We start from the raw sequence: 19,999 nt of genomic DNA on the forward strand, positions 1-19,999 counted from the left end.
GGGTGCTACAGACTCAGCCGTGGCTGAAGATCCCGGTTTGGGATCCATGTCCTGAGAAGTGGCTCTGAGGGGCTGGCAGCTGGTTCCATGACACAAAAGGGCCTCTCCTACTTCACTACATCAGGCCCTAACCTCACTAGTGATACACAGCACTGGCCCAGGGTCTGTGGAATTCTATACACTGAGACATGCCTGATTGGATGCAGCCAGGTCCTTTCTCTGTCCAGACCCCTAAAACAAGAGGGACAAGAGGCGATGATACTTACATATATCAGCCTGCCGAACATTTTTCATGCCGATGATCCTCACTGTCAACAGATGGCATGGAGACAACCCCTCCTATGGATTGAAAAAAAAAATGGAGTCACTCCTTGAATGCCACCTCCAGACCAGTGCTCCTGGGAATCTTCACTCTTGTCTGTCTGCCCACCTGCTCTGCAGCAACCAACACTGTTTATTTTGACATTGTTTATTTTGGCTAGTCTTCTCTCCTACATAGAAGTCTCTAGAGCTGAGACATGTTGCTTTTTTTTTTTTTTTTTTTTTTTACTTCCGTATCTCTCTGCTGACATATGTGGACATATAATAATAAATGTTTGTTGGCAGTGAATGTTCTGGCCCAGGCACAGAAGGAATATTAAGAGCGTTCTGAGATGTGTCTATTCTCTTTGCCCAGTGAATAATTTCTTATTCTAGCCACACAGACACAAAAATGTCCCTTGCCTACCCGACACGGCAGCTTGCTCAGATGGTAGGCACGGTGTGACTGGGTGGGAAGGTAAGGCGTCAATGAAGCCTGGGCATCTCATACCGAGAGTTTATCACCACACTGGGTCTCAGTTCCCACTCAGGATATTTGTTATCTCCCTTGCCCGTCAGGTCTCTTCCTCATAGGACCCTCCTCCATGGATTGCTGGCCATTGTACTTTTCTCCCGGTAAGGCATCTGCCTTCATTTCACCATGCCTTGCTATACATGTCTGTGATGTCTTGGCTCGTGTGCAATGGCCTCTCTTTCACAATGATAAACACATAGATCATCTTCAACACGATGATTGATGCCTCTGTCAGTATTGCTAACCCCAGGGAGCGGAGCCCTCAGGTTTCTGCCTCTCCCTTGGGAGCTGGACCTGGGGGCACACCCTGAGCCTTGCCTTTGATGCTGACGTTTTGGTCTTGCTCTTGTTCTGATCACTTGCGGAGAGCCCCACCTTTGTGTCAAGTTCCACCCACCTGAAGTCAGCACCTGGCTTCCGGAGGTCAGGCCCACTTCCCTCGGCAGCTGTCTTTGTCCTCTGTGAGTTGCTTATTAGCTGTGGGTCCACTTTTGTCCTCTTTCCATCCTGTAACTTTCTGCCTCTCAGATGCAGACATCCCCCCACCCCCGGCACCCCATGCTCCCTAACTCTCAAAGCATCCCTGCATCATGTGTACTGCCTGTGGAAGGAACACAGCTCTCTTCTTAGTCTTTATCTATTCAAGGTTCCCTGCCCAAGTTTCAAGATGGTGTTTCACTCTTCCCTCTGCCTCTGTACAGCTGGTCTTCAGGGACACATGTTCTCACCAACACAGGTCCCCTGCCACTAATGCACTTGAAGAGTGTCTTCCAGTTGCCTCTCTACATAGAGGTGCCAACTTCTCTCTGAATTGTGAGTTTTACTCAGGGTTTTTGAACAGTCACTGTGAGCCAGGCCCTAGGCTAGATGCTGTGGAGTCAGGGAGGATCCAAGGTAGAGGCTGGGCAGAGTAAGGCGGTGAGGACAACAGAGAGAGCTGGTCATGCACTCCTGCTGCCTACAATGGGAATGTTCATGGCTTCAGAAGCCTCCTCACAGACTTGCATTTCTAGACTCTGGAGGACTCTTCTGGCCCAGGGTCCTAGTCTGTTGAGGTAAGGAGCTATGTTCCTCCAGGATCCCTTGAACCAACACAATATGAGAACCCTGTATGTTCTCTTTGGTGTCTTGGATATTTCTTTGGACTTATGCCCTTTTTGCTTAAATCTTAGACTTGAAGCCCTTTACCTGAGAATGTTGCTCTGATGTAGTCCAGTACTGGCACTGTCCATTCCCAGCCTTTGACTGAGATAAATCCTACAGACTCTCCAGCCCTCGAAGTCTGTGTGCAGAAGCCTGGACACTGGAGTCCATCTGCCTCACTGAGCACATAGCTCCTGCTGCTGTTAGACGCACTGTAGTATGACTTTTTCAGACAGGTCTAGTCTTTTCCCTTTAAAGAATACTAAGATTGTGGGAAAGCCAAGTTTAGGTGAAACAGGGTGTGGGGGCAGGGTCCTTACAAGCCCACCACCCAGGGCAGTCTTTGTTAGCACACACCTGTCTTCCTTCTAGACTACTCTGGGGCTTCAGTCTAACCAACAGTCTAACCTACAATGGTTCTGAGAACTTCAAGTTCCTAAGTACCTGACAGGGTCACATGATTTCAAGATTTCTTTCCTCTCTTCAACAGTTGCCCTGAGAACAGGACAAGAGTCAATCTGACAGTTGTATGTGGGTCCAAGGATCCTTTCTTAGTGTAACTTTGAAGTCTTCAGGGACAATAAGTTGCCCACACAGCATTCTCTTGTGAGCTCTGTGAGTTGGGCAATGGGTAAATACAATATTACTTCTTTGTGACCTGTGACCTGTGACCTGTGGCAGGACTTTTCTAGGTGGTGAGTTTTTTATTTCTCACCCTGTCCTGGGCACAAAGGTCCTGGACTAGCTGAATAAAGAGACAAACATCACCCTTTTAAAGGAGTGTGTGCTCTTCTGGTAAGACTTGTTCCGCTCCTCACTTTCTCAGAGGGCACCTGAGAGGCAGGAACTGTCCTTTCCTGTCTTCTACCCCCAATGCCTGCCAATGGGGGTGGCCATTCTTCTTCCTCTGTCACTCTCTCCTACAATACCAGCAACATCAAGCTCATGGGGTCACCACAGGTTATATGTTGTGTGCACATTCTCTGGAAGTGGTGGTGGCGATGATGATGATGAGGAGGAGGAGGAGGAGGAGGAGGATGGCTTCTTTGAGGTAAGATCTCATGTAGCTGTCCTCAAACTCTTGCTTCTACCATTCTAACATTGAGCTTACCATTTCTCATTTTCTATGGATTTTCTTGCCTAATTTTTTTCTACCACCTTGAAATAGAGAGACATGGGGCATGGGAAAAGAAAAGAGGCCCCTTTCCTCCAGAATCTGATTTTTGATTGACAAAGTCAGTAGGTTGCCTACATGAACTGGATTTCCCCCTAAGATGTCTCAAACACCAGTGTTAAAAACAACAACAACTCCCCCCCCCCAAAAAACAACAACAACAACAACAACAAAATCTACCATGAACCAGGCTTGCTTAAAACTGAAACCAGTGTGAGTGGCTTGGGATTTAGTACATCAGTCCTCGAGCCAACACTGAATGATGGACCTCACAAGCCTTCAATTGCTTCTAATAGGGCATTGTTTATAACAAAGGAAAGAAGCAAACCAGATTATCATTTTTTACCTACATTTTAAATGTTTTAAATTTTTTGAACTTGATTGTAAATTCTACCCTTTAAGCAATCCAGTTCTCCGTGGTCCATAGCAAACATGTCCCTTACTCAAGAGCAGGTACACTCTGCTTGAGTCAAGAAGCCTTGCTTCGTGGGGAAGTCTTGTCATTTCCATCACTGATGTGGACCACATAACCCTTCCACTCTTCACCAGAGCATCAGCAGCTACTTCTGTTTCTCTGAGCATTTGTTTCTCATAGAAAACACAGGGACAGCACTGGGAGGAGGTGATCAGGGTTACTGGACTCAGGTGTGGACCATGTAAAATGTGTTGTTTGTTTATTTGTTTTCTTTTTAAACAAATAGTAACAGTTCTCTTAACTCCTTGACAGTCCTCTAAGTTTCCAGCCCAGCCTCTTCAAATTTCTCCCAACTAATCCTCCCTCAGTTTCCTAACAGTCTGCTTAAACAATCCCTTCTCCCAGTTTTCCCAACACTAGCAGCTCCAAACTACAACTGTTGCAGCCTATCTGCTCAGCTCAGCTTCTCCTGGCTCAACTGTCACCAGCTGTCACCTCTTCTCACTCTGCTGCCCCAGTTCACTTTCACAGCTAGCTTTTTTGTATTCTGTTGTGTCCCCAGAAATCCAAGAGGCAACCAACACCAAAGGTCACAGGATCAAGTAGGACTTACAGCTAAGAATTAAAGGGACAGTCGACTAGAACGTGAGGATCCTTTAAAGGGCCAGACATACAAGATGAATCACACTACAGGATCATTTTCAGAGCTAGACATAAAACTGTAGGAGTGAATGATCACCCAAAAGTAGGTGATACACGCCAGTGATCTCAGGACTCAGGAACTAACTCTCCACTAGGAAAACAACTCTCCACCCCCAAACACACACACACACCTTTGTTTGAGAAAAAGTAAACTTATTACTGATAATACCACTATTATAAGTGGTATTAGTTGATCAAACATTCACGGCCTCGGAGGAGCTGATCTATAGTAAAAAGATACCATATGGTTCAGTGGTTAAGAGCACTGGCTGTTCTTCAAGAGGACCCAAGTTTGATTCCATCAGCTCACAACTATCTGCAGCTCTTGTTCCAGGGGATCTAACACCCTTTTCTGGCCTTCGAGAGCACTGCATGCATGTGGTACAAAGACATATATGCAGGCGAAACACCCCCTACGTGTAAAACAAATGAACTTAAAAAAGAGATGCAATAGAACACAGCACAGTGCCTATGAATATGCTGATGGGAACCAGACATCAGTCAGATTAAGTAGCCCAAGTACATGGCCAAAACCTTAGAGACTTGGAGAAGCCCAACCCTGGCTAAGCCTGGGTATAGGGCAAAAGTAATATGTTTAACTGCAGGCATGACCAGGTGCTGGGCTTTAGAGCTACATCCCTGGGGTAAAGATAGGCGTACTTCTTAGCCCAGAGGGCACTTGGCTGATCCTGGGTGAGGAAGCACTCAGGGTCAAGGCAGGAACTTTAGGACACATAGCACAGAGGTTCATTCAGCCTGTGAAATAATCAGCACAGCTGTGTCAGTGAAGAGAGCTGGACAGCAGCTCTGAGAAGCCATGTAGGAGAGGGAGCCAGGATGTTTCTGTGGCAGACATGCACAGTCCGGCCTTCCTTCTTGGCCTTGACCTCTGGTTTGATATCGTCAGGATTCCATTTTCCTCTTAAGGTAGGAAGCATTGCCTGCTCATACAGGGGTACAAGGGGTGGGAATGTATGGATTATCTGTTTAATGTTGCCATTCTTCCTAATTTTACAGATATGACTCTTGAGGGCATGAAGAAGAGGGAAGTATATTACTGTCCCATGGTATGCCAAGCCATCTCTTGCTTCTGCCCCTGAACCACACGCCTTGCATGGGGTCTTACTTAACGCTCTGGCCAGCCTTCAAGGAAGACATTAGCCTTGCCTTACAGAAGAACAGATGGGTTTTAGGAAGGTTACATATCACACAGGCTTGCACAGCCAGAAATGATGGGGCTGGATTGGAGCCGCTTGCCAGGCTGGTGTGCTTTTCATCTGGTGAGTGATCCTGACTGAGAATAAGCAATGGACATGACCAGACAGGAGGCAACCATAAGATCTTCAGCTCCCCCTAGCTGGGGTTGACCCTAGACCCAAGGGCCCAGCTGTTTCTGCTAGTCAGTTGAAAGCCATTTAGTTACTTTACAAACAGCCTACCCACATCTCTGCCATAAGGCTCCTGGATAAGAGAGACCAAGGATGGGCTGACCACTATGTTTCAAAAGTGATGGGTCCAATGCCTATCTGAGCCAGGCATCCCCTCCCTAAACCATTGCCCGGGCTTGGGTGCCTAGAGAGAGGATGGCAGCTCCTTTCCCTGGGGCATCTCAGGGCAAGCTGGGCAAGTGAGGCCACCTCATCTCTCAAGTTAGGCATAGTCATTGGTTCCCTCCTAGCCCAAATTTCTGGAAGGTCAGTAAGGGACAAGTGCTGATTAGAGGCCCTTCTAGTCACCTAAGCCTTTTGGGGAAAATCAGGAGTCGATGTCAATCCCATTCAGGACAACAGGACACTGTGTCACAGTGTAACAGGGAATTCCTCCCTAGGCTCCGTGGAGACTTGCCAGTGTCTCCGTCTCCTGCTCTAAAGGAACAAAATCCTCTTGGGGCCTCATTTAATCCCTTCAGTGGTGCCAAGGGCACTACTTTGCTACTGATAGTCCTCTCCATGGTGTGTCTACAACCAACAGGGAGGTGGAGGGCATCTCCCTATTGCCCAGACAGGAAAACTCAAGCATTAGCACCATGCCAGAGCCAGGGATTTCCCTGGGAGACTTTGAGAGTTTGTCTAGACCTAAGGACCTTAACCATACATATGCCCAAGGGGGCATCTGACAGCAATTAACTGGCAATACGACAATTCTCATACTTCAAACCACTCCATACCACACACTCACAAAGCACAGAAATTTAGGATGCCCACAAGATTAATAACCAGTCACTACCAAGACAGGACACACATGGATTCTCCCCTCCCCCTCGCAGTACTAGGCATTGTCCATCCTGGATGCTGGCTTGGCTGGCCCTAGATGACCCAAAGTCACTGCATGCAGCTTTGTAAAACTTGTGAGTGTATTCAACTGTGCCATCCCTAGCCAGAAGCCCTGGTCCAGACTTGGCTAAAGCACCTCTCTCAGGTAGTAGGTAGGGACTCCCAAGCCAATCTCTCTACATATACAATGCCCACCAGCCTCCCTGTGACCTGGCTGCTTCCCTTACTTAGTCCCCAGACTCTTCATCTCCTGGTCATGCCTCCCTGGCCACCTGCCTCTGGCCCCAGGCTGCCCACTACCACCACTGTATCCTCACCTTCAAGGCACAGGAGGCCAAGTACCTGCCATCTTCTGCTTGGCATGGGTCTGACAGAGAGTGGGAAATCCAAGCAGGCATCTGCCTCTGAAGCATTGTGGCAGCTCTCTAGCTGGGCGATGAGATCAGGAACTTATACTCTGACTCAGAGCTCCACCCTTCTGGCCACCCCTGGGCAGTGGCTAGGATGGCTCAGGGAGGGGTTAAGGTGGATAGACATATGTGCTACCTGAGCCTGGGTCTCAGTACCAAAGGAACCACAGGTCTTCAGATCTTGACAATACAGAATGAAGTCAGGGCTCTGGTCACTGGGGTCAGCCATCTGCTGCCCTGGTTGCTCACAATGACCAGGCTATGGCCATAGGTTGGTAAAAAGAACATCCTGGGCTTTTGGCATATTTCTGCCAAGATGAAGGAAAGCCCTATCTCCTCAATTCATGAAGATGGATGCATAACTGGGAGGTGAATAGATGCTCTACCTCAGGACCATAGCTTGACGTACCAGGAGTTATGGGCAGAAGCCTCTCAAGATACAGGAACCAAAATTCAGGTCCTTATAGAGGATGAAGAAAAAAAACACTTGCCCAGCCATGATAAGAAGAAGGTCTAGGCCTATGAGTTCTGCCACCCTCCTGGAGGTCTGTCAGGAGAGAGCACAGCTCAAGCACAGCTTGGAGGATGAGTTTACTCCACCTCCTTGATTCTTATCTCTGCCTGTGTTGGCTCACCTATGGCTTGCCTGAATTTACACTGGGAGTTTCCTGTCTGGGCTCTTGCCTGAGGCTTAACAACCGGCTTTTCTGGCCCATAGATAGGATATATTTTGGAACTCCGGATGAGACCTGAACAGAGGGATGGGTGGTTGGCAGCATCTTGGTAACCTTTCTGGATTCCTGGACCATTTATTTAGCTTGTCAACCTCAAAGCTTCCCTTGTCATCAGCCATTTCTTGTCATGAACAGAAATACAATTCCCACATCATTTAATAGACTTCACAAATTCAGCTAAGTTCACGCACCTAGTAAGCATTTACTGTTATTAAACTTACATGTTACTAAACACAAAAATTCCAGACTTAAAGTTGCAGACAGTCCAGCTGAGGAGCCAGATACTTCTAACCCCTCAGCAGTTCTAAGGTTTGGATCTCCCTAGGGTCTCAGGGATCCTAGATGAATCCACATAAATCCTTTGCATTTGGGGAGCCCTAGTGTTCCCCGGGTTGTAACTGGCTGAAGGACACAGGGATGGATTGTGGCAGGAGAGGGACAGTGTGGTTTCAAGAAGAGATGACATTGGAAATGGGCCTTATAGAGTAGGATTTCAACAGCTCATGATGGGCGGGAAGGCATCCTGGGAGGCCGGAACAGAATGAACAAGAGCAGGGTATGCTTAGGTATGCAAATGACTTCACATGAGTATTGTGGGAGATAATATAGGCAGGCGGAAGAGATGGGGATGTGGGAGGTTGTGGAAGCTGGGAAAGAACAAACCTGGAAGAACAGAGTAGGGCCTGTGACCTCCTTCCCCACTCCCCTGAGCCAGTTCTTAGCCCTATGACAGCATTCTACAAACCGTAAACTCAGAGTGGCCTCTCAAAGGCCGTATTTTAAGACTTATTCTCTAGGCATTAGGGAACCATCCGTGCTTTCTGCTCAGGACAGTACTGAACAGAGTTGAGCTTTTAGAAGGAAAGGCTGACTGGTACTGAAGCAGAGGAGCCATTGGGAAATGATGCAGGAGTCACTCAGGGAAGGGCAACAGATTGGCAAGCTAGAAAATAGAGGCCAGGACAGCAGAAGGTGGATCCGGAGGTGCTGTGGCAACCTGACCAGTATACCTCATCCTCAAAGCAAGGGAGACTCCTCTACCCCATATCCTCTACCCATCCATCCTTCCCAGTAAGGTCTGCTGAGGGTAGATGTGTGGCTCTAAGACATTCCTTATGGCTTAGTGTTTGGTCCTCTACTGGCTACAGAAGCCAGCCATATGCCCTGCCTCCACACACACCCCAGCCACTCTACCTATTCTGAAAGTTTCCTCATCACTTACCAGTACCTCAAGAGCAGAGTCGACTTATTCCAATTGGGTTAAATCAGTTGAATAGAAACAAGGGGAGCCGTGGTGGGAGTTTTTTCCTCTGTACCCTTCCTGGCACTTCTGACCTACATGGAGCCTACAACTTCTTGTGGTGGGGACCCAGTAGACACATGTGTAAGAAGTTACTTGCCTGCTATGTGCCTGCTTCTAAACTGACTGCCCAGGAAGGTTCTGGAATGAGTAAAGAAGTCATCATAGAAGGGAGGGGTCAGAATGGAGCTGAGTTAAAGCCAGCTGTCCCTTCTGAGGACTCTAGAGAAGGTAGAAGTGAGCTTAGAGGTGAGTCAGGAATGGAAGGCAAAGAGGAATTGTCATCATGACTAGCAAAACCTTGGTCATTTAAGGGAGCCTAATATATGATAAAAAATGTCTTTACAGGGCTAGAGGAATGGCTCAGTGGTTAAGAGCATGTGCTACTCTCGTAGAGAACCCAACTTTAATTCCCAGTATCTATACCAGGCAACTCACAGCTACCTATAATTTTAGCTCCAAGGGGCCTTCAACTTTTTAGGATCCCCATGGGCACCTGCCCAAAGTCACATACAAACATACACATAATTTTTTAAGTAAAAAAAAAAAAAATCTCTAAAAAAGGCCAAGGATGGAAGCACATATGTGTTATCTTAGTAATGGGAGGCGCCTCTCTCTCTCTCTCTCTCTCTCTCTCTCTCTCTCTCTCTCTCTCTCTCTCTCACACACACACACACACACACACACACACACACACAATTGGCAATGCAAATCAACAGGGAAACCACAAACTAACATGATTTGTAAACATGGTGGACTACATGGAGTAAAGAATAAGAGTACTTCACTTAGTGCTATATAAAAAGATGGACTGTAAATAAGATTGACACATGAAGGATCAAATGCCAAACTGACAGAAAACAGTATATGTCCTAGAAACAAGAAAGACTTGCTCTCTGTCTGTCTGTCTCTGTCTGTCTCTCTGTCTCTGTCTGTCTGTCTCTGTCTGTCTCTGTCTCTGTCTCTCTCTCTCTCTCTCTCTCTCTCTCTCTCTCTCTCTCTCTGGTGCTGAGTATTGAATGCTGGCCTCATACATGTTAGACATGTGCTTAACCAGTGAAATATATACATCCAGACTCCAGAGAAAAATTTTCAACAAACATTTTGAAACCATAAAGCAAAAAAAAAAAAAAAATCAAAATTTGATTGCATAAGATTTGAAATTTTAAGTCAAGCATGGTACTAAACACTAGTAATCTCATCACTTGGGGGGTGGAGGCAGGAGGATCAGAATTTCAAGGTCATCCTTAGACACAGATGAAATACAAGTCCAGCCTGGACTACATGAGACTGTCTCAAAAAAAACCAAAAACAAACAAACAGCAAAGAAGAAAGGAATTAAACATTTCTATGTAGTAGAAAATGTTTGCTGACGGAATATACTTGCACTGCATTTGCAAACCACCAGATAATTAATGTCTAAAACACAAAGGATCCTGACATAATTCACAAGAAAAAGATGGCCTTGATGATGCTGGAGGGATCTCAGTGGTTAAGCACTTGCTGTTCTCAATTGTTCTCAATACCTATTTTGGGCAATTCACAACTCCAGTAATTCCAATGTAATTCTAATTCCAGGGGATCTGCCATCATCGGCTGGCCTCTGAGGGGAAATACACACACACACACACACACACACACACACACACACACACACACACACACATCTTTATCTCTCTCTCTCTCTCTCACACACACACACACACACTCACACTCTCACACACACATTCACAAAAATACAAATAAATCTTTTTTAAAAAGGTATCAAAAGTTTGAACCCGTAATCTTCAGAAGGAGAAACCCAAAAGAGTGAGCAGGCCCTGGAAAGAGGCTCAGAATCATGGACATCTGCTCTACAGCTCAGCAGGCAACAAATCAAGTGTTTAACTGATGGCCCGGGCAGAAGTGACTTTCTATGCAGAGTAAAATAGCAAAGCACTTTCCCTTAAATGCTATTAACAGAGATGGAACATGGAAGAGAAGACCGACACAGAGGAAGACAAAGAAATAGGAATTAAAAGCACAGTGAAGTTTCACAACAGCTATTAAATTGGAAAACCATGAGGCAGTTGAATGATGGCCAATCCTGATGTGATGTGGAGATGGATGTTTGCTGTATTATGTCCTATGGAAGAGGAGACTGAAGCTACACTTGATCTGGGACTGTTAGTCAATGTGGATGTTGATATAACAATGTTGGTTCAAACACACACCCTAGGGGAGTCTCTTACAGGCCACAGGAGGTTGAGATTGACCGGCTAAGCCATAAGCCTGGATCCAGCCTCCAGTGTCACAAAAAGCAAAGCAGGAGCTGCAGAGATGGCTCAGCACCTAGGAGCACCTGCTGCTCTGCAGAGGACCTGGATTCAATTCCCAGCATGCACATGGTGCTTCACAACCACCTGTAACTCCAGTTCCAGGGACTTTGATGCCTTCTTCTAACCTTCTTTAGGCACCGAGCACACACACTTGCACACATATGTGTGCGTGCGTGCATGCACAAACACACACATCAATCTCACACAAAATAAGATGAGTAAATTGGAGAAAATATTTTGAAAGAAAAGAATCAATATGTGATGTGTTTATAAAAAGATAAAGAGATATAGAATATGTTCTTTGGGTGTGTGGTGAGGTATAGGGGAAGGGGTTGTCTCAGCGGGTCCATGCTGAAGCATCCCTTTCCCCTGAGGGACCAGCCACACAACAGTATAGTGTAGAATAGAGTTTATTCAGGGCATGGGAAAGGGAGTTAAGAGGGTAGTAGAGGCAGAGGGAGAGAGAGAGTAGAAAAGTAGAGGCCAGCCATGAGCATGGGGTGGGGGGAAGGGGTAAGGGCTCAGAAGAGGAGCAAGAAGGCAAGAGAGCAAGAGAGGAAGGTGCAAGAAGCCCCTTTTATAGTGGGCCAGGCCTACCTGGCTGTTGCCAGGTATTAGTGTGGTGGAGTTTAGACAGAATGCTAACAATATGTGCATAAACAGATCTGCTGTTTAGCTTCTTAAGTTATGGCCATAGCCCCTTATAGTGATGCCAAAATTGAGAAGTCACAAAAATCTGGCAATAGTAAAAATCTAAATGAATTTTGTCTTGGGATTAGAACAGAAATTCCAACAAGTTCTCAAATATGCCAAACATACATCTGTCATTTTGTACTATATGTTTCTGAGAAGAGGTATTTCTGATTATAAAATAAAACATCAGTCAACTCTGACAGACATTGAAGATGCCATATTCCGCCACATCAAACATTTAGGCAATATTTATTTATTTTTTGTATAAAAATAAACAAGCATACCCATCTCATTAGTACAGAAATGTTCTTTTATAAGTTATTAGCAAATGGTACAATAATAGGCATGCCAAAGAATTGTTTTCAAATACACTGCTTTGCGATTTTTCCCAATAAATGATTTGTATGCTTATTTTATATACTTAATTCAGAGATGCGAAAGGGTCAAGAGTGGGAAAGTTTGTGGAACCCTGTCCTGTGCTGTCAGGACTCTGAAAGCATCCTGGCCATCACTGGGAGTGCAAACAGGAGAAGGTGGCCACGAACCACCCAGAGCAGCAAGTTCAACACTCACAAAGGCGCCTTAACAGAAATGGACAAGTCAAGGTCAAAGTGCAAAGGCAGGAGGCTGAGGCATCTATATCACATACATATACAAATATTAAAGTGGGGTTATGCAATTTAAATACAACATACTCAGAATCCTTCCTTCAGGGAATGGAAATGTTATGTGAGAATTGAGAGACATTAACTAAGAAACCCAGCACTGGACTAAAGATGGTCCTGGCTCTGCCTCTGAGAAATATGGCTTCCTTCCACTTTTCCCATTATTGCTGTCAACTGCTCTACTGTGAGCCATTCTTCTCCCCATCTCTATTCCATGTTAGACTAACAGGAGCATCTGCATCTATTTTAACTTTCTTTGAAGCCATTCTCCTTATTCTCCACACTTTGCAAAGCTGGACACTGTTCCTCTGCCCTACCTCTGCTCGAGTGTTACTTTCTCCAGGAGCCCGTCCTTGAGTAGGCTCAGTGACTTGGGCCTCCGCCCACCTTTTAGCTCCTCAGCCACTGTAGTTATGAGTTTAGTTCACTCCGTCATACTGAGGATGATCTTGTTCATTTTCTTTTGTTTTTCTGAGGCAGGGTCTAAATATTCAGGTTAACCTGAAGCTTACCAATATCCTCAGGGTAGCCTCAAATTTACACTCTTTCCATCTCTGCCTCCTGGTCACGTCTGCCTTGTTTATTTTCTTTTTTACTCTTTTCCTCTTGACCATAAGTCTTTTCAAGGCTTGGCCATTGTCTGTTTTGCTGTTGATTAGAAGCACCTCCAGTGAGCAGGGGATGAGAAAACAAAGCCCAGCACAGATGTCAGCAAGACAAGGTGGTTCATGGGTATCATTTACGAAGTGATGACAATCGGTCTAATGTTTGTATCACCTGTGAAGGAGATGCTATCACTAGCTCATTTTAAAGACTGATTGGGACCCAGAGAGGATAGACAGCTCACTCAAGATCACCATGACAGTAACAGAACTGTGACAAAGGTTAATCTGCCCAGATTCTGTATTGACCACCCTGCACCACTCTGGTGTGAAGCTGCTGGCCTGGACAGCTAGGTCCTGCATTGATTGTTTAAGCCTTTTCCTAAGGCTCCTTTAGTTCCTTGATACATAAGCCTTAAAGTCTGAGACAAACAATGAGCACATGCAATCCTCATACATAAAGTAAAAGGAAGTGTTATCATCTCCTCAGGTCATGAGAGATTTGAAAATGCCAACCACCAAAGTTCATGTGTTGAGCCAGGCATAGTGGCACACACCTGTACTGCCAGCTCTCAAAAAGACTGCTACAAGTTTGAGACTAAGCTATGTAGTGAGTTCCAGGCTATCCTGGGCTCCAGGGTTAGACTCCTCCCCAATTTCAAAAAACAAAGCAAACAAAAAAATGTTAATATCTTGAGATGTTTCAGAACTCCTGGCTAATGAACAAAAAATATGGTTTTTGTTTTGATTTTTGAGACAGGGTCTCACTATGTAACTACAGCTGTCCTGGAACTCAGTATGTAGACCAGGATGGCCTTGAACTCATGGAGATCCACCTGACCCTGCCTCCCAAATTCTGGAATTAAAGACATTCATCACCGTGCCCAGCTTCCTAAATATTTTTTTTTTTAAATAGCGCACGGTGTGTGCTTGTGTGCGTGAATGTGTGAGTATGTGAGTGCATGCTCTCTTCTGAGTATGGGTGTACAGATGCCACAGGTATGGAGCTCAGAGAACAGCTTCAACTGTCAGTCTTTGCCTTCTAACTTGTGTGAGACAGGGTCTTTCATTCACTGCTGCACACACCAGGCTGGCTGGCCCTGAAGCTTCCACCCCTCATCTCACTGTGGAAACCCTGGGATTGAAGGCATTCACTGTCACATCTGGCTTCCGGTGGATTCTGAGGTTTGAACCCAGAACCTTGCACCTGTTGCTTTACCTGTGCCCCTCCACTCCCAGCCATCTTCCCAGACTCATTTTCTTAGTGTCAACAATGCCTGTGACTCACAAATATTTTCCCTCCTCCTTTGACTTTATAAGGCCGCAAAACCCTACTCAATGCGCTGCAGAGCACTTATGTCCACAGACCAACATTTCTCAATCCCATGAAGTCCCTGCTAATAAAACTTGTCACCTCTTGTCTCAATTAGATAATTGGCTTTATTTTTTCTGCTCCTGACTCTCTTAATCATGAGGCAAGATTGCTAGGAGTCTTTTGTACATTTGTATTGACTCCATCACTGTCTCCATGGTGAGGGTAGCCTTGTCATTGTGTCATGGTGAAAGATCTGGTTTCTGTCGCATACAAGCCACATGAACTTGAGTGAGTATGTCCACCTATTGCCAACTTTCTCCATCTGTAAATGGAGGGACACAATAGATAGTTGTCAAGACTGAGGGATACAAAGGACTTAGTCGGCACATGGCTGGCTAGGGCAGTCAATCATTTTTTTCTCAGTTTGAATGATTTTGGAATAGCCTAGGAGACACACCTCTGGATATGTCTGTGAAGTTGTTTCCAGAGAGGTGTAACTGAGGAGGGAAGACCTACCCTGAATGTGGACAGTGTTTTCACATGGGCTGGGGCCCCAGAATAATAAAAGGGAGAAAGTGAGCTGAGTGACAGCACTCATTTCTCTTTGCTTCCAGACCTGGACATATTGTGACCAGCTGCCTCAGGATCCTGCTGCCACATGATCCCCAACATGAGAAGCTGTTGTCCTTAAACCATGAGCTAAATATACCCTTCCTTATGTCAGTTTTGCCAGGCGTTTTGTCACAGACGCATGAAAATCAATTAATCCACTGACTCGGTAACGCATGGCTGTTGAATGAGATGATCCACAACTCGAGGACATCATTTCTGAACAAAGGGTGGATGGAAAAATAACACAACGGTTTCAGGGTGATTGGATCATATGTGAGGAGCTCAAATGAGCTTTCCGAGAGCTTGGCTAATGGGGAAAAAGAGGCCCCCCAGAGGAAGAAGCATATGACCTTGCCCTTGAAGAAACAGTAGGAGTCACATCAGTGAGGAGAGCAAAGGGCACTATCAGGTGAGATACCAAAGGCTAGGTAGATTTGGAGAGGAGAGTAAAGACTCAGCTAGGGAGACTAAGAGTCAGGATCCCCTGGTGTTGGCAGTGTGACTCCTGGAAGGGCTTTGAGGAGGTTTAAGAAAGAGCAGGTTTGAAGCCAGGTGTCACCAGGTGCTGTAGTACAGGCCTTTAATCCTTGCACTTGAAGGGCAAAGATCTCTGAAAGGTCATTCTAGTTTACATAGTGGGTTCTAGACAATCGAGAGCTACATAATGAGACCCTTTATCCAAAATGGCAGAAGACACTCAAGCAACCATAAAAGCACAGGCAAGTGCACCTGCATACATATGTACACACCTGTGCACATGTTACACGCACACACAAATGTATGAAAATACAGAAAAAGAGATCAAGTACTTCGGGATGACAAGTGGCTGTCATTTTTGTGTGGCCTAGGAAGGCAGGCATGCTTCTTTTGACAGCCAGTGTGGCTCCATGGAATAAGTCATGGCTCGCCAAAGGTCCATTGGTCATCAAAACATTTTCTTCTACTTGTGGGGCACAGCCTCTTGCCTAGCTCTGCCAACACATTGGTTTCTAGGACATCCTTTGTCCTGGCTGCCAGTCTGGGCCTGTGCAACAGGGATTTGGAGGAAGGCCTGTGTCAAAGGGAGAGAAGGGAGGCTAGTAAGTGCTATTCAGTTTTTCACTTTGCCTCTGGCCCTCCCTGACCTAGTCAGAGAGAGTCCTGCTACATCTGTGTTCAGATTGCATCAAAGTCCTCTGCAGTCAGCTGTCCCCAGGTTGCCACTCATCTGCCTCACATCACTGCAGATTGGAATCAACTTTCCCAGAGTGTCACATAGATGCAAACCATTCACAGTGTGTTCTTCTGTGCCTGGCTCTTTTTGTCCAGGTCATTGAAATGTAATGGGATCGCCAGGTGTAATACATCCATCTTGTTCACTGAGGTATAATAGTCAACCAGCAACGTCCCACTTTCTTTACCCATCAGTTGAAGAGCAAAGTTGTTTCTAATGGTTATCAGTTAGGATTAAAGCTACACCTATCCCTGCACAATTGTTTCTAATGGCTAGCAGGTAGGATTAAAGCTACCATATCTATTTGTGCACAGATTTTTATGCAAGATTGTTTTGGTTTACGTAATTACATACTTTAGAGTGGAGTGGCTAGGTCTGATTGATGTTTTTAGTGATACCATGTCTGGGCTAGAGTGAAAATCTCAACCCAGTGGACAGAGCCCTTACCCCTGCCTGATTCTTCCTCCCTTCTCTCAGTCACTCCCCTCTCCACTTCCTTTCTGCCTCCTTTTGCCTCCTCCAGCTCTCTGGTCTCTCCAGTCAAGCTCCTAGGTAACTTCCTAGAGCAGTGGTTTTCAACCTTCCTAATGCTGTGACACTTTCATACAGTTCCTCGTGTGTGGTGATCCCCAACCACAAAATTATTTTTGTTGCTACTTCATAACTATAATTATGTTGCTGTTATGAATCACAACACAAATATCTGTGTTTTCTGATGGTCATAGGTGAAACCCTCTGTGAAAGCGTAGGGGTCGAGACCCACAGGTTGAGAAACACTGTACTGTATCCTTCTGCTACAAAGAGGGTATCTCTTGAAGAGAGGTATTGTTGAAGCATTGGCCAACATTTAGAAGTCAATAGATCAATGCTTCCCAAATTCTGAAGATGGATTATATTGAGACCACATGGGTGCACTTATTGAAAATAGAATTTATGTGTGGGATCAAAATAAATATCAAAATGAAATGTTTTTTGACTTGCAAAGTGTCCAGATTTATCACCTACAAAAGTTTTCTGTGTATTCTAAAATTATGGCTCAGTGGCTGAGAACGCGTAGTGCTTTCTAGAGGACCCAAGTGTGGTTCTCAGCATCCTCCTCATACAGCTCACAGCCAGCTCACAACAGGGTTTCTCTGTTTAACAGTTCTGATGGCCTTGAACTCACTTTATAGATCAGGCTAGCCTTGAACTCACAGAGATCCACCCACCTCTGCCTCCCAGTGCTGGGGTACTATTATTTTTAAAGATTGGAATGAGATAATGATGGAATTTCGAAAGGAAGCAAGACTTTAAAATGTAATAGAACATTTTTCCAAAAATTATAACCCTTATATACAGCTATAATTAACTACTAAATACTCCTATAAAGAAATTTTCATATGAATCACAATAACAAAACACACCAAGAATTGGCACAAAACTTCTAACACCATTGACAGATGTAAAATTTAGGGAAAAAAAATTCAATGGAGCAGACAAATCAATAAAGAAATAAATCAAGAAAGCAACACAAAAGATAATATTTCAATAATCAGAATAAGTCCAAATACATCTGTGGTGGGTGATTTTCCAGTTGGCTGGATTTGGAGTCAAATGGAGGCCCACCTTGGAGTTTATCTGTGATGCTGTTTCCAGAGAGGCTTAACTTCGGAAGAATGACCTTCCTTAATGTGGGTGGTGTTATCTCATTGGCTAGGGCCTTGGACTGAGGGAAAATGAAACACAGAGAAAGTCAATGGGTACTCAGATGCCATAGGCAGTCCAGAGGGAGTCAGCACTTCAGTTCTGTTGGGTAATGTTTCCACTGAGTTCTCTTCTAAATAACTGTGTTTACACACAGAGATTAGTGTTTACTAGATTTGGTTGGAGAAGCTCCCCCCACCCCACCCCTGCTATCAGGCAGTAGTAGTTGAACAGATTTGTAGTTGGTTGAAATGACAATAAGCCACTGTGCGAAGCTTAGCCACAAGTAGGGCTTCTATTATCACTCCCCCAAAGGCTCAAGGGACATCAGGGAAGATGGGGCAGGAAAAAAATACAAAGGTTGGGGGAAGGGTGGAGGGTGGTGAGCGCTCACTTCCAGTCCTGACTTGACCACTGCAGTCTTAAACAAGATCGGTGCGGCACTGGGCCTGTTAGTACCCTGTCATGGCAAGAAGGAGCTCGTGGGACTCTGCCCCTCCCTGAGGATTTATGTGCTAACACTTGCTAGGAAAGTGAGGAAGATTTTCTTCAACAGTGAAGGTCATTGGTAGGATGCCCATGTTCCTGCAGTAACTCATGTTCCTGTAGGCAATTCTAACGAAATTCACTGGGTCTCTCTCTCTGTCTCTCTCTCTGTCTCTCTCTCTGTCTCTCTCTCTGTCTCTCTCTGTCTCTCTGTCTCTCTCTGTCTCTCTGTCTCTGTCTCTCTCTCTCTCTGTCTGTCTGTCTGTCTCTCTCTCTGTGTCTGTCTGTCTCTCTCTCTCTGTCCCTCTTTCTCTCCCTCTCCCCCCCTCATCTCCTTCTCCCACTCCCCTATCTATCCCACTCTATCAGCCTCAAATCAGTGCCCTTTGTGTTTAGAAAGGCAGTGTGGTGCACTGCAGAGTATTGGCTGGGGACAGGAGTTGTGGGCCCCAGTCCCTGGGCTTTTCTCAAACTAGGTCAGTCCAGAACTCCAAGAATAAGGCTAGCTTTCTGTGTTCTCATCTGCCAGGCATCTCTGAGTCCTTTCCTCTTGCTGGCCTTTGGGTCTGGCCTATTCCTTGTTGCCCAGTTGGACCATGCCATGCTTGGGCACCAGCATAGTCTGAGATAAGATAGAGGTTGGTAGGGTACTTCTAAGATGTGACAGGGACAGCACGAGATAATGTGCATGGTGATGTGTGTGTTCTATGAAGGTACTATTCGTGTATCTCTCTGTGTGCCTGTGTATTCGAGCATTTGTGAGCATGTGACAATGTGTGCATATCTGTGGGAGTGTATAGAGGTGAGTCTATGTGTCTGTGTGTAGCTCTATCTGTGTCTGTGTATATGCATATCTATATATGTCTATGTGTACCTGTATGTAACTCTGTGTGTATGTCTGTGTATATGAGTGTCTATGTATGTGTCTCTGAACAGCTATGTTTTGTTGTGTTTGTCTGTATGTCTGTGTGCCTCTTTGTGTACACATGTCTATCTGTCTGTTTTGTATGCTTGTGTGAGATTGTTTCTCTGTGTATCTGTGTGCATATGGAGGTTATCAGGTCCAAAAGAAACTCTGGACAAATGGCTATCTGTGGCATTTATTAGCATACCAAAGTACATGTTAGCCTCCAGGCTTTCTTTTTCTTTTTTTCTTTTTTTCTTTTTTTGGTTTTTCAAGACAGGGTTTCTCTGGCTGTCCTGGAACTCACTCTGTAGACCAGGCTGGCCTCAAGAAATCTGCCTGCCTCTGCCTCTCAAGTGCTGGGATTAAAGGCATGTGCCACCACTGCCTGGCACCTCCAGGCTTTTTCGGTGGCCTATGGCTCTTCTCACCCCACTCCCTACCCTAAACTTCAGCTCACGGGCTTCCCCTCCCCCAGCTTCTCATTCCCGTATAACCCTGCCATTTTGGCTATGCGACTTC

General features: G+C 45.5%; 1 protein-coding gene across 2 annotated transcripts in view; it reads right to left on the minus strand.

Annotated features, from left to right (window-relative positions):
- The window catches only part of Pla2g4e (phospholipase A2 group IVE), a 64,683-nt gene that overhangs the window by 31,199 nt on the left and 13,485 nt on the right, over window positions 1–19,999 (minus strand). The window contains exons 1-2 of one of the 2 annotated variants that reach the window (XM_076929543.1): window positions 6,860–6,970; window positions 267–339 (exon numbers count right to left, since the gene is read on the minus strand). In XM_076929543.1, the coding sequence (XP_076785658.1) occupies window positions 267–339; window positions 6,860–6,955 (169 nt within the window). In that variant the 5' untranslated portion in view covers window positions 6,956–6,970. Of the gene's footprint in view, window positions 1–266; window positions 340–6,859; window positions 6,971–19,999 lie in introns of those variants that run through there. The other variant, XM_034494854.2, reaches the window with a different exon arrangement.

This window comes from Arvicanthis niloticus, chromosome 2 (genome assembly GCF_011762505.2).
Source record: "Arvicanthis niloticus isolate mArvNil1 chromosome 2, mArvNil1.pat.X, whole genome shotgun sequence".
Taxonomy (NCBI): domain Eukaryota; kingdom Metazoa; phylum Chordata; class Mammalia; order Rodentia; family Muridae; genus Arvicanthis; species Arvicanthis niloticus.